Source organism: Cololabis saira, chromosome 10 (genome assembly GCF_033807715.1).
Source record: "Cololabis saira isolate AMF1-May2022 chromosome 10, fColSai1.1, whole genome shotgun sequence".
NCBI classification, from domain to species: Eukaryota; Metazoa; Chordata; class Actinopteri; order Beloniformes; family Belonidae; genus Cololabis; species Cololabis saira.
In genome coordinates this window covers 31,454,288-31,469,867 of record NC_084596.1, presented here as the reverse complement: position 1 = coordinate 31,469,867, position 15,580 = coordinate 31,454,288, and the positions used below count along the sequence as shown (strand labels likewise).

Here is a 15,580-nt window from a genome sequence, read left to right as displayed (position 1 = left end):
AACTCCACAAACCAGCATGTTAAATGTTTATAACAGTGCGATAAAAGAAGATTAGTAGAAAAAGACATAATGTTTGGAGGGGTTGTCAGGAGAAAGTCTCTTCCAAAGAAAAGAAAACCATAACTTAGGTTTGCTAAGTTGCATTTGTTTGCAAGATCCTGAGTAATAAGTCAAGTGTTCATCTGAACTTGTATTTTGATAATTAAATGACCAGATAAGAAACTGCACAACTAAAAGATAGTATTATTTTCTCACATCCAACTGTAGAAATATCTAAAGGTCATCCATGCATGTGATCAATGCGTTCATTATTAATGCACTATTAACAACCTCTTCAAAAAAACATTTAGATGATTAATGTGCAGCAACAACAACATCCTTAATTCTAATAAGAATTTAATTGTTATCTGAAATTATTCCATAAAAAAAAAAAAAAAAAAAAAAAAACACACACATTAATGAAAGTTATTAAAAGGAAAAAAAAAAAAGTTCTTATTATGCATGAGACGGTGACTGCTGGGTACCTGAGGTCCTGCACACTCTCTCCCAGCCTTTCAAGCAGGAACTTGATGTCTTCAGTTATGTCCTCGTCATCGTATTTTTGCTGCTCAAGATTTTCAAGCTGCTTAAGCACCTTGCACTGAATCATGGCCAAAGCATACTCCTGGCGGGTCTCCCTCTCTGCAGACTTCTCGAGCAGATTCTGTCACACACATTGTAAGGAAAAGATGTTGCACGTGAATTCATTTTTATGTTAGAGTTTAAATTAAGGGTAAGATATTAAACATCTAAAAAACTGCTAAATAAGTGAAGTAAATAAGTGAATTGACAAGTTACACAAGAGAAACATTCAACAATTTTGATATCTGATGAGTCAAACTGAGAATGTTTGTGGGACCGTGACAGTTGGGAATGTTGTTATTGTCATAAACATGGCTGCACCATGTACATTTGTGAAATAGCTTTGTTTTAAAATGCTGTCAGCGACATAAATCAAACTGCAGAGAACTTTATGGGGATTTCTTCATTTGTTTTTCTTCCCAAGACCAGTTTTTCAGTTGATGGGTATCACTGCATTAAAATGGACATATTGTGATAAGTTGTTTTTTATGAAAGGGTGTCTTATTCAAACATTAATAATCCATCAAATATATGAATTTCCTCCAAAATATAAACTGAAATTTACACTTTTAAATCAGGATTCAAAGCTACAAGCTCTGAAGGTTATGGGATGAAAAAGAGCTCTTCACCATCAGGAACACAATGTTCAAGTATTGTAAAAGGTATTTTTGAAGCTACATCTTTGGAAAAAGCCACAAAGCTCATGCCACAATGGAGTAAAAATTCTGATAACAAAATTAGAAGCTGCTCTAAAGAAGATTGATATTGGAAAGGCAAATCATTTATACCTTAATCATACACTTAAAGGCACTACTGAAAGCACATCTACAGCGAGTATCTGAAAAATATCATCAAACAAGAACCTGAAATGTGTGCACAACAATAAAAATGCAAATCATGCCTTTTCTGCTGAAGGCACAAGAATAGCACATTAATTTAATCTGACCCCAGTACAGTTTGAAAATTAAAAGAAAGAATGAAAGACAAGAAAGATGATCCAAGTTTGAGGCTTTGTTTGGAGTGAAAACATCACACGCTCCACAGAGCCGCATTTAAGGATGCATTCAAGGACATCCAGATGGTCTGGGATAATTTCAGTCACGTCGCTCATCCCATGTGGTGAGCAGAATTGTTTTCATAATTAGGACATTTGGGAAAGCAATAACATGCAGAATAATGTGTACTATTTAGTAAAATAATTGAACCTTTAACATGCAACAGTCTCAACTAACTCAAAATGTTCATGGAGACTCAGTTATTGTTAAGCAGCGATGCTGCTTAACTCTTCTTGCTGTAGGGCATATGGAGTATAAAGTAAGCTGAATGACTCAGAGGAAAACTCACTTAACAAAACTGTTCAGGGTCTCCATATGTTGCATGAAATTAGCTATGAAGTCCAACTCAACAAGTGACTTTTGTTCCCACAAATTTAAAATGGAGGCCCTTTATTAATGGGTACATTTCCAAATGTTTGATATGATTACTGTTGAGGCAAGTGAGGTGAAATGAAGAAACTTAAATAAAAAAATGGGGACAAGTGCAGTCCATTGAGAGCGCATGACTTCCCTCAGATAAAATTCAAGTAGAGAGAAATCTGTCAATACAGACACTCAAAACACATTCCATCATAACCACAGATATATCCTGACTCAGGTGACAGGTCACACTGAGAGAAACGCCCTGAAAAAGACGCTTTACAAGTCAAAGTCATGCATTTCAGAATCTGCTCCCCCGAGGCTCATGTTTCAATCATGTAATCAATGCCATTAATTTCACCATTGTGCTCAGAGAACAGCCACTGAGGCTCTCTGATGTCGCTGGGCTGGACAAAACCTGTCCCTGAAAGCTATTGGTTTACAAATCCATATTTCCCCCGGGACAGTACTAGTGGACTCGGGATGAATATTTAGTATTCTAATCGATATGAAGACGGTGGACTGTAAATCAGACAAATGTAAAGCATTATTGTTGTTATAATACCAATAATACACAACTTACAGCGATATGTTCATGTGTGCAATCAAGATCAGAATTTATTTTCCATAATTTCCTAATTGCAACAGTTAATTTTTTGTAGAGGTGGGAATGATTGCACTGATTTCTTTTAGCTTTTTTGCATTGCTCCAGATGTCCAGTGAAGCTATCAGACTTAATAATGTTCTGTGGTTAAAAATCACAAAAGCATATCACAAGGAGAAAAAAAAAATAGAGATTCTGTTGTTGATGCAATTTTGTCACAACATAACTACTGGGATCTCACAGTTAAAAACTAGGACTGTTTTAAATATTCACCACATGTCTTGTGTAATCACAGCAGGGGGCTGAAAGGGAAACAGAATTGTCACATCATTTATGTGTTTGGCTGTCTTATAAGCAGCTTCATGTATGTTCAAGAGTTCTCTTCTGAAACGTATTGCATGTAATTGCATGCAAATGTTCAAAATGCTCTGCAAGGGTTACAAAATACACAAAGAATATTTTATATAGATTAAATCATCATCAAGTTAAACCCGTACCTTTAACCCCAGTGGAAATTAAGACATTTTCAATAGAACAATATATGTTTGAGGAAATCATTTTAAATTGTGTTAATTTGATGCACTTGGTCTATTTTTAAATAGGCAACTAAAAAAGCTTGAAAGCTCAGGTCCCCTTTCACAAAAGCTTCAAAAAATGTGACACAGCTCCCCGTGTAAGTCCTGGTTTGAAAAGGAGTCAGAGGCAGCTGAGTTTCAGTAAATAACTCCAGCGGTGTTTCTATGCCTCAATAGACAAAAATAAATAAGTAAATGCATTCAAACCGAGTGACATGAGATAAATCAATGACTGAAATACTTGAAACTCAGAGTACTTTTCATACAAAAATTCAAGGTTAGAAAATTGTGAATATGTTATACTGAAACATGTACGGGAGAGGAAAACATCACATTTAAGATTTAGATGCCACATAATTGTCATAATCCTCATTCCACAATTACAGTCCTGTTATTAATTTAGAGGTATGTGTCATCTGTAAAAATAAACACATGAAACATCAGTTACTTAATGATTTAGTAAGGTTAATTTTTGTCTCTGGATTACAAATTGATTTGCCAGTTCTTTTGTCAGAAAAAACTAAATTATTTGTCTCACAAAAAGAACTAGCAAATGAATCAGTTACTTAAGATGCTAAATGCTTCAACATGCTCATTAACTTGTTGCTTATGTTTTATTTTTGATACCAAAAACGTAGGATGGACCTGGTTTTTCACTGAAAATAGCTGCCTGCAGTGGCAGAAAACGAAGATAGGACTGAGACAGAGTGTGCACAGAAACACAATGAAAAAAAGACAATGAAAGCCACAGATCTGGGAAGGTTCTGGGCTTCGTTAAGAACAGACAGTATGATCCAAAAATGCAACACAGTGTGCTCAAATTCTAAATGAAAAGTATTGTTTTCCACCGAATGGGAAAAATTCTCCACTAACCCTGAAGGCAGCCAGGATAATTCGAGTGACCTTCTCCTTGACAGACTCCTGGAGGATATCAGAGAGGGCTGGGACTACGTTGTAACGTCTCAACTGTTCACAGAGCTGAGGACTGAAGGCCAGCAGCCACACACAGAAGATCATCTGGTACTGGAGCTGGAAGCCACACTTGTTGCTCAGCACTGCTGTGATGCTGTTAAACAGACAAAAAAAAACACAGTTGATACAAAATCAATATGGATAAAATAAGTGGAAGTTGGTCATAGAAGAACTCTATCTAATCCTTGTTTACTATAAGTGGAGCTTTCACAGCTGTGTACCTTCCTGCTGCACCGCCATAATCACCGATGATTGCGCGGAATAAAATGTTCAGTCTTTAGATAATTGAAGAGTTGCTTAAAATGCAGAGTACAAATCTGATGCTTAAAGCTAGAAAGCAACAGTTCAAAAATGTAAATCTTTTGAATGGGCAACAATTTTCTTACAAATTAAGCATGAAAGCTTTATAATTATATAAAAGAAGAATGATGGAGCCAAGTGACAGATGGTAGGAATCATTAATAATTCCACCTTTATGGCAGAGGCAGGAATTTTAAGCCTTTTATATTTTTCAGTCCTGCGCTGCTTTAACTAGACTTTTTTTTTTTTTTTTTAAAGAAATATGGCTCCAGAAGGTATCCAAGAAGATTTCAGATGCACCAAAAGCTGAAAGATGTTTTCTGGTGTGCAGTATATTCTAATTTTGAGGACCTGCATCGGCTTTACCGTAGAGTAGGCGTGGATGCTAATGTGGTTTATCGTAGCAAATTCCATGTCGCAATCCTGCCTTCGTTACCTCTTGTGTTATAAACCCAAAGCGACCCCTTCCTTTACAGTGACTTGCTTTCACAACTCCCTAAAGACTCATTCTTCACTAGACTGTAACATACAGAGTTCAGCTCAAGTCAACGTCTTAGAAAGGGAGACTTTGGTCAACATAACACAACTGGAGGGAGTAAAAGTTGTCCTGTAACAGAGTTTACTCAGCACCTTCCAACTTTATATGTGGCCACTCCTTCAGATTCTAAGCAGGTATTCCAGTCAATGTGAGCCTGCTGTCTAAGAGTCTTTTTAACCCCATCAGCACAATTTTGTCCATTACTCAGCAGCCCTACTGTTTGGAAAAAAATAGACAAAGTGAAACTAAAACATCTGTGTTTTATTCAAGTAGTGACAAAATCTATAACTGCTTGAACAATTAAAATGCAACACAGGCTTTATTAACAATGGGCCATATGCCCCTATAATGGGCACTTGGTATGGTTAATTTTTCAATATAACTAATCATTGTTTCATCTCAGTGTTTTTCCCTTGCACCATTTTATCAAAACCATTGGATCCTTGAAAGACAAAATGATAGTTATACAGAAGAAGGCAGTTAATGAGAGACACAGGCAGACTCCCATCGTAAAGTAATGCAGGTAACCTTAAGATGCTGGGAAAAAAGTGAAATTTGATGCAGCATGAACAATATCAGCATGGCCGTCAGTGCCCACAATATCTCCTGGGATGTCAAGTAATCAAATCAGAAAAACTTGATACTATTATTAATAGTGCAGCAAATTGTTAGGAATGAAAATATAAACTAAAGATCATTAATGTGTTCGTGTCAATAGTGTTTTCATTAAAATAGCTCAAAATGACATTGCAGATCTGATGGCATACATTATATATTATAGATGTCTTCGAGACAACATGTATATATTGGAAAATGAAAGTAATCACAGTACTTCTAGCCAAATATTGTCTGCAGTTTTAAGTCTGGTAAGGTTTCTGAGCCGAATACATTTTGACACTGAATAGAAGGAATTAATGCCATTATGATGAGAAACTGAAAAGGAATGTCAGGGACGATAAAAGCTAAACCATGAAAGGTATTGTACAATAGCTCAAAAAAAAAAAAAGACATACTTCATGCGGCCTTTAAAAGGTATCATTTTCTTTTCTGTGACAGAAAAACAGGAACTTTCTAGGACATGAATCACCACTCACCAGTTGACTCCATCAGCTTCCACCCAGGCAAACCTGTATTCATTCACCCTCAGCATCAGCTGGAGGCATCCAGCCACGCACTGGACATACTGAGAGCTCTGCCAAAGACAAGAGGCACATTCAATTTCAAACAGGAGCACAGGCCTAAGTGGTGTGGTTTATGAGAAGAACAACCTACATTTTAGAGTCATGTACATTTAATACCGTTTTGAAACATCAAGTAGTCGACAAGCAAATAACATATGCAGGAGGACCAGTCCAAACCTTGCATTAATGTCACATATCCAACCTGAGGCAGTGCACATGCATCCTATTAGATATATATATATATAAATCAACACATGCTTGATCACACACATACAGCACAATAGCGGGGGGGAGGGGGAGTGTCCCATCACACCTGAGCAGAATAATGTAAAGTGAGATTAGAGTGAAGGAAGCTGACAGGAGGAAAAACAAAGATTAGATTCATCTGTTAATTGAAAGAGGGTGAATGTAAGCAAAAGTCCAACAAGAGATTCAGGCAGCGGTGAAGACAGAGGAGCAGAGATTACCTGGTTGAAAATGCAGAGGAAAGGGGAGATGATAAGTTATTAAATAGCTTTCATGGACATATTTCTGAGCAGCACTCTCAGATTAATTGTGCTATGCTCTAAAAGGTATGGGATATAAGATGGTAGGATGCTGCTGCTGTGCAAATGGTGTGTCAATTTTCTCTTGTTACTCTAATGTTCAAGGTAAGCCGTTTGTCATGCGCTTTCAGCATTAGGGAGAATTGGCATCTGGCATGCAATCTTTACTTGTACATTTAAAATCAAACAGTGGCAGCAAACACCATGCTGTATATGGAGAGTCCTTTCTTGAAAAGCTCATAAATACAACCATCTATCCATCCATCTGGAAGTATTAATTAAAAAAAAACTGGAAAGCAGAGGAAAGGGGAGGACTGAAAAGATGTGAAAGTCGAGTGGCTGCTGGAACATGTCAGCTCGCAAAAACCTGTGATTCTGTCCTCCCTTTTTTTTTCTCCTGGAGGCGCTGGAGTGACTGATGATGCACTTCACTCATACTCACTTCACTGGGGGTAATAATTCCTGTTCCTGTGCCTGTTTCTGGACCTGTACCATGTAGATTCTAACAGGAGATAAACAAAAGAAACAGGTGCAAAAAGAGTTCACAATTTTCACAACTTTTCTTTACAATGTCAGAATGCCAGACAGTACGTGCTGCAAGTTTGACCACAAATGCATTTTTGGGGGATGGAGGATGCTCAGATTCCTTGCCTAGCTGTTGAAGAGAAAGATTAGCATAAAATGCATTAGCAAAAAAACATGAAGAGAAATGAATTACCAATAAGAACCACATATATGATCAAAGGATAGAGAAAATAGAAATCGTACTATACAAGGAGGTGACTATCCGAACTGAAGGTAATACCACCGTATATTAGAAATAGTGATGTGCAATAGTGCAGCACAAAACAATTCAGGTATTTGTCATCCCACTCTTAAGTGAATAAATCTAAGACAGATACGACACCTACTGAGCTGCTGACATTAGATCTTCTCACGGTCTGACAAGGCTGCTTAAATACAGTATAAGAATGCTTTATATGAGTTCAGATAAGGTCTTCCCTGTGAGCTCAAGACAGCAAAAAAACAGTTTTCAAATCAGCATAGTTACCAGATATAGTAATGACCATGATGTATTTATTGTAAAATATTATTATTACAAGATTCAATACTGAGATTTTACAGCACAATGCTGACAACTGCATCTCAATTTAAAAAAAAGAAAGGAAAGATCAGACTTTTCCTGAAACTATACTTTGATATATTGTGCTGTTAATATCTACTTCTCCTTGCATCCCATAGTTAAAATCATGCTGATTCAGAAGGGAACATGATACATATTTTTTCAGAATCAATTTCATTGATGTACCTGTGAACTGAGCTGACTTTTGATCCAGTTGAAGTAGTAGTTCAGATCACTTCCTTCCATAAGATCACGGCCCCAGGCAGCCAGCTTAGCGATGATCCTCGCCGCCTAACATTTATGGAGTAAAATAAGATTTAACAACATTAGAAATTTCCACCAAGACTTTTAATATTGCTTGCAATGCCAAATAAGGTCATTTTTAATTACAAACACGCAAATGTGCTGGTATTCTTTCATGAAAACAGAACAAATGACTTTATGCCGCGACTTTAAACTCACAAAGGTTAATGGCCTCCGTCATTATTTATTCATGTTTAACTCAGACTTTTATGATGATTTTTGGTTCAACTAAATATTTTGCATAATTGAATGTGCAAAAATAATAGTACCCATAACCAAATGTATTATTGCCCAACCTTTGGATGCAGTCACTGTTAATGGGAAGATTATGTCTGCCCAAGGCTATGTTGGTTCGCTCTTGTTTTAGTTTTCTCGGGTTGTACGCTCCACATTTTGCAACTTCCCACAAACGTTCAAAGTGCTTAAGGTCAGGGCTGATTCAATGGAGCAATTCAGGAGTCCTTTCAGCAGCTTTTAGTGAAGTTGTCAGACCATGACCTCAAAGTTCAAACTGACTGTTTATGGACGTTTTACTTTGGTCTTTGTCTACAATCCAAACCAGCTGGAACCCTGGAATGTTGTCCAACAAATTGCTCTTTCTTAGAATACTTATGCATAATGCAAATGCATAATAAACACTGTTCCCTAAATAACTGAAAAAGTAATGCTTTTCCAGAACAGACTTTTCCTTTCACTATTTTGTTTAGATGCGAGTACCACAATATAGAGTATCTAAATGAGAGACCTTACTCAATTTTAGCCGTGGCACTCTATATGATAAGGAATTTCATGAAGCATTGCTGCTTCTCCAAATAAAATTCATGAGAAAGGCTAGATAAGTAAAAAATCTGGGTGCAGCTTCAGAGACTCCAGAAATCCTTCCACAATACTGGCCTCATATACTTTAGTCCAACAATGACTCCATTAACATCTCTCATAAACAATTTCCTCTTGGCAAGCTCTGCCTTTGTCCTACCCTGAGAGGAATAAATACATACTTACTTCTTGTCATCAGAGGATGAGTAAACACATTAAAAGGTACAATCTAAAAGCAGACACAGCTTGACACTTAGGTTGAGTTGAGAGCCATGTCAGTGACATGAGGTCACATTTTGCCCACCTGCTGAATACCATCTGGTCGGCATTCCTAATTGGCCGTGTGTGTCCTATATTAGATATGTCATTAGTCACTTTACAGTTGAAAAGGGTGGCAGGGAGAGGCCTTGCAATAATTGCTTGTTTTTCAGAAAAAAAGTGGAAGTCTGTCTATTGATAGCGAGTTAATATTAGAAACAAACACTTGTTAAACATTTAACAGAGCAGTGCAATTACAAAGCATGATTTTAATCGCAGGAATGTATGTGTAATATAAAATGTGTGTATTTTTATACTTTCCCTATTTTCCACAAAAATGTACATAATATTTAAAATATATTACATTCTTAAACACATATGAAAGCATATCATTTGATAAGGGTCACCCAACACTGGTACTGGTGTACAACATCAAAAGAATACAGAAAAATACTGCAATCCTGCAGATTTCCATCCTGTGAACCACATCCGTTGTGCCCACTCTCTCCCTCTGGCATCATAAGACACGGCTGTCCGATCTGCTACTACTACTACTACTGTTACTATTACTATTACTACTACTGTCATTTAGCTGACGCTTTTATCCAAAGCAACTTACATCTGAGAGAACAACACAAGCACAAAATCACATAGGAGGGTACAGCTGGATAATCAGTCTTTGTTTTATAGTAACAACAGCTAACATGCACTGCCCCCCAATCCAGCCCCAAGATCTGCCACTGATCTCTGAGCGCCATCAACTTGCCACCAAAGTCTGCACACGTGTGTTAATGACCCTTTCATTTGAGTTTTGGACCAAAGGAATTTTTTTTTTTTTTTTACTGCATCATCATTGTGACTGTTGACATACGCCAACACGCCAGCCAGGTCAGACTGTATGAAACGTACTTAAAGTTTTAAACATTGAACATGGAGAAAACTGACATAAAGATGGCAGCTCAAGTACATTACACATCTGGTTACATTTGCCCTCTTCCTGCCTCCACCTATCACCTCAGTGATGGCATTTGTGTACGTGTAGCCTTCATTTCTGAGGACACACATAACTTATGCACCAAATAGATTCTGGATAAATGCAACAATAGTTCAAAATACTGTCATCTACAGGTGAAATCATCAATAATTATACTAATTTCAAGGCACATTGCTGGTGTGTTGAAATACAATTAGCATCACGTCATGGAGATGAGAGAAAAGGGAGCCTTGAAAAGCGAGACTAATACCCTGATGTGGCTTAAAGCTTTGACTAATAAGAGAGGGAGGGGAGAGCAACAACACATCACATCGTTTTATACAGCTCACAGGAGGCCACAGTCGCTCATTGCTCCTCGCTCCAGTTTCTGGTGATAACATTTCCATTATGGGTACTTTATATGGTGGACAGAGGGTCAGTATGGGTGCTCTGATTGTTTTGCTGCTGTTGAGCCTCATACACAATAGTCTGTTTGGCACGGCATGTTCTGAAACCTCTTTATCACAGCCAGTATTAATGTTTACAGCAATATGTGCTGTAATAGCTCTTCTATAATAATGAACCCAAGGCCAGCCTTAATTTGCTACACAATCTCACCAGTGACTTCGTTGCCAATTCAATGTCTGTCCTTCCCCTGATCATTTCTAAGCAGGTATCAACTACTGCAATAGGAGCACACGATTTGAATTTTTACACTCACCTATTTTTTGTGCTTAAAAAAAAACGAGTACTGCAGTACCGCCGAAGTTAATCAAGGTTAACTTGATTGATGCAGTGTTTTTAATGCTATGATTGATAAATATGCATTTTGTCCATATAATAGCAATGCTACTTGGGACAGATCTCAGCTAATTTGATGTCTGCATTTTGCCTAAATCAGATCTAAAAAAGAACTCACCATGTGGACAGTAAAGAGGTCCTGACGATTCAGCATAGGAAGAAAGTAGGACCAGGCAGTGTTTTTTGTCTTCTTGGCGTAGTCAAAGAAAATGTTCACCCTCTGATGGTTCTCCTAATAGGCATTTGAAGCAAAATAATAAGTGAGCACTTGCACTGTAAACCTGGACACCAAACTGAAAAGGGTGGAAATAATAAATCTCAATGAGTAAACATTGATACTCTCATAAGAAAACATTTAAAAACAACCACGAAAACCCCTGGTGAAATAAATCTTCAACTAAATTATTTAAATGACTCCATAAGTACTATTTTTATTTAACATGACATTTTTGGTTTAATACTTCTCATTTCTAGGTTTATAAACTCTGCAAAATCTGTTTTTTAAGAGGACATTTAAATTCCATTTTCTGTCCAGCCTAGCTTGTAAAAACGTATAAACTTAAGTTTCAGTTGTGTCTAAAATTCAAGTAAGAAAAAGACATTTGCCAAGCCGGCCAATGCATGAGGGTAAAACTTTTAAGCTGACTATCTTTGGTTGTCTGAAGCGCTGTAAATAATTATTGACTATGTGTAACCCATTTTTCCTAAAGCCATGTGTACATCAGTGTACCTGAAGAGTGTCATCAATCAGAGTCAGGATGTATTGGACGGTCTGCTCCTTGGAGATGTGGGCCATCAAGTTCAGAAACGTCTTTGCACACTGAGCAAAATAAGAACACAGCATCACTTGTATCTCCCCATAAATTTTATACACACACGCACGCGCGCACACGCACACACACACACACACACGCACGACAGCTCTAACACAAATCTGCAACAACTGCCATGCCACATTTTGACTAAAATAGGTGGTAATTAATAACAATGTCTGTATAAAAATGTAGTTAGAAGGGATGTACCGATCAAATTTTAGTTTGAGTCATTTATTTTGCATATTGGCAAACACTGAGTCCTGAGGGGTATTCCAGGAAGCGGGTTTAGTGAAAAGTCTGAGTTTTCGGAGTTTTCAGTTCTAGAAAGCGATTTAACTCAAACTCTGAGTCAGTTACTACGGCAACTGAGCCTCTGAACCTAACCTGCTCGCTAGCAGGTTTACTTCAATAAAGCCTGAGTTTCTCTCCGTCTCCTCCCTCAGTGGCGTCAATTCAGCCAATGGGCCTTTACGCAATACGCATCCGTTTTCTGCACCACGGACAGCAAGCGGCAGAGTTAGAGAGCAGAAAAAGCGTTGGGAAAGATAATACCTAGTGAAATCCATCATGTTGTTCTGATATGCATTTGTAGTTATTTTATATGTATTAAGTAATAGAATAAATCAATACAAATAGACACAGAGTAATTCCATAAATGTATAAAAAAAATTAAAAAAGCATTTACATTTCCCCCTGAAGCCGAGGTGTGGCGGCAGCCCCTGATCTAAATGACAATAACATTTCCTTCAATACCATTCCACCGTTTTCATCTGTAATATTATAAGACAGTGTGCTTAAATGTTAAATGAATACTGCATTTAAACTTACACATTGACTGCAGCAACTTTCTCCCACGCCAATTCTCTCCTTTGCTTCTGCAGCTGTTTTTTTTTTTTTCGAAATATGCTCTCATACTCGCCATACGCACGTATTAACACTTCTAGCTCCAGTGGCGTGAAGTATGTGGATCTTCAGATGCAAACTAATGTTTCCTCAAAGGAATTTTGTAAATTGAAATGTTAAATAAAGTAAAAAAAAAAAAAAAGAAAGCGTATGTGGATCTTTTTTGTCGCCGGTTGCCATGGTGAATCCTTGTATCAGGGCTCTACTGATGATGGCTTTTTAACTCGAGCTTAACAAACTCAGAGTTGATTGAACTAACTCAAATCCGCTGTTCTGGAACCGAAAACTCCGAGTTTCCTATCTCAGGATAAGTCAACTCGGAGTTCAGGTTTAAACTCGGACTTTGTTGAACCTGCTTCCTGGAATACCCCTCTGACCTGATACTTTGGCAATCCACAAAATATAAACAGAAATAAGAAAAACAGAGAAGCAACGCAGTCCTTTCCATCTAACCCCAATTTTCAATCATTTCATAGTATCAAAACATCACTGGAAGAAAGTGTAGAAGGACTGTTCACCTGATGCCCCTCATTGGTCAAAATAACTTGTTTCTCTTCAGAATTAGCCACCTCAAACTTCTTGATGAATTCACAGTCCTCCGGCGAGATCATCTGACTTCTACAAGAAAATAAATAGATAATAAATAATTACATAAGACACTGGTATTTCAGAGCATGGCTATAATGACCTGTGCATTTCACCTGAAACATTTCTCAAATGTTGAATTTAAAAACTGGATTAAAACATCTGCTATTAAATCCTAAGAAAAGAAATCAAAATATTTATCCTACTCTTAAGGAAGATGACACTCCATGCCTCTCACACACTCAATCCGGCAAGTTTTAGTCAAGAAAGTAACATCCTGGTTTGTGAAGGTAAGCAGTTACTTACAAAAAGGCCACCAAAACTAGAATAATTTCATTAGATCATTGCTTTAAGAATTATATTTGCTCCCCATATCTGTTCTGGATATCATTATTTATGTACAATTCAAACTACAACAACATCCTCATTTCCACTTGGGATTTATAAAGTATTAATAAATTGAACGAGTTGAAATCTGAGCTTCTGCAATGACGCAGTCTGGGTATAACAGGAAGTATCACTCAAGACAGTGAATCACAATTCATGAACTACAGCACAGCTGCTTTTATACAACCAGACAACGGCAGAGGAGCGTGATTCGCTTATCATTTTCATAGACTAATGTAATAAGAGTTTAATAGGTTGGAAACAATTTTAACATGATCACTTAAAGGCATTGTCATTGCAAATATATTAAATGTATAATGTATCCAGCAAAAATGCACAATCTTACTATGTCAAGCAAATTAAAGCAGAAGAGAAGTGTGAAGAAATTAGCTGGACAAAATGCTAGAAACACCTTTCAATATAATGTAAATTAGTTCAACACAGCCACCAATTCTATGACAACAATGTCTACAAAACCTTAAAGAAAGTTATTAGCCAGTATTAGCCAGCCAAAAGTACAAATCATGTTCTGTGTTATATTAAACAGGATTAAATTCAACATGTTCAATGGTGACCTTTCATAGTTATCTCTCAGATTTGTAAACAGTAGGGGGGAAATCAGCTCCACCTCAGATCAGGTTCCAAATTACATGAAGAATAGAAACGCCTCTGTTCGTGCCTCTAAATTTGCTACATCTGTTATCAATGCTGGCAGGCGATGGAAATACATGCAACGAATCAACAATGAGACATGATTAGAAGACTACAATGAAGGAGCGGCAGATTCACATTTGTTTAATTATACTGCACCTGGAATTGAGATACAGCTATAACTAGCAGAGGTGTTACACTTCTGGCTTGATGAGAGTGATTTTTTCACACAATAAAGTTGAGTTGGAGTGAAAAACACATGCAGGTGTACCAATTACCGTGTTACAAAAGCCTGGAATTGATAAGGGAATAAATGGTGAATCAGACCAATAACAGTGGATACTGGCATCTCTATGAATAAAATGACATCAACTCTCGCCCTCCTCAGGTTAAGGAGGAGACCTGAGCTCAGTGCAGGGCCCTCCCAGGGTTGGTAGAGGATGGCAATGCCCAGGACTGTTACTTAGATAGGAGCACTGGATGATAAAATGGGGGATAAAACTGGGATAAAAATATTAAAAAAAAAAAAAAACTCTCGCCCCTACATGTAACTGTAATGATTCAGATTAAATATTACAGAGGTTTCAGAGCTGTGGTATGCCCATGAACAATTTCAAATAATTTCATACAGTTTGAGGTATTTATCTTTAATTTGTGTCTAATGTTGTGAATCACCTTGGTCAATTTAGGTTATTGAAATATGCTATATAAATAAAAGGTTAAAGTTAACGTTTGTCTGTTTATTTTAACAGTCTATAATTACATTCTGATGAGCATTACTGAACATGAAAATCACAGATTTACATTAACTTTACATTAACAGAAATGCTGCAAGCACAATTCAGCTGTAAACCAAATAAAAAACAATGGAGAAAATGAAATGGAAAGTCGGGAAGCAATTGGATTTTCAACAAAAGAATATGACACTCAGATGCAGGGCCGCCGCAAGGGGTGTGCGGACCGTGCGACCGCACGGGGCCTCGCGCCCCAAGGGTCCTTGCGCTATGGGCGTTTTTTTTTTTTTTTTTTTTTTCCTCGTTTTTTCCCTTATAAATATCAAGTCACGTTCCATTACAGACCTAAATGTGTGCTAGTCTGTGCATATCAATAAATATATGTGCAATGATGCGTGTGTCTGTTGTTCAATACAACTGCGTCAGACCAAGCGCAGACACAAGGTGCTCTGATCCAGACGGGTGGAGTTGGAACAAACT

At 37.3% G+C, this 15,580-nt stretch overlaps 1 protein-coding gene across 2 annotated transcripts in view; it reads right to left on the bottom strand.

Moving 5' to 3' along the window:
* atp6v1h (ATPase H+ transporting V1 subunit H) overlaps positions 1 to 15,580 on the bottom strand; it is a 34,011-nt gene that overhangs the window by 17,659 nt on the left and 772 nt on the right. The window contains exons 2-9 of one of the 2 annotated variants that reach the window (XM_061731176.1): positions 13,262 to 13,361; positions 11,756 to 11,845; positions 11,144 to 11,257; positions 8,061 to 8,165; positions 7,194 to 7,253; positions 6,120 to 6,217; positions 4,089 to 4,281; positions 525 to 703 (exon numbers count right to left, since the gene is read on the bottom strand). In XM_061731176.1, coding sequence (XP_061587160.1) covers positions 525 to 703; positions 4,089 to 4,281; positions 6,120 to 6,217; positions 7,194 to 7,253; positions 8,061 to 8,165; positions 11,144 to 11,257; positions 11,756 to 11,845; positions 13,262 to 13,361 — 939 coding nt within the window. The remainder of the gene's footprint in view (positions 1 to 524; positions 704 to 4,088; positions 4,282 to 6,119; positions 6,218 to 7,193; positions 7,254 to 8,060; positions 8,166 to 11,143; positions 11,258 to 11,755; positions 11,846 to 13,261; positions 13,362 to 15,580) is intronic. The other variant, XM_061731177.1, reaches the window with a different exon arrangement.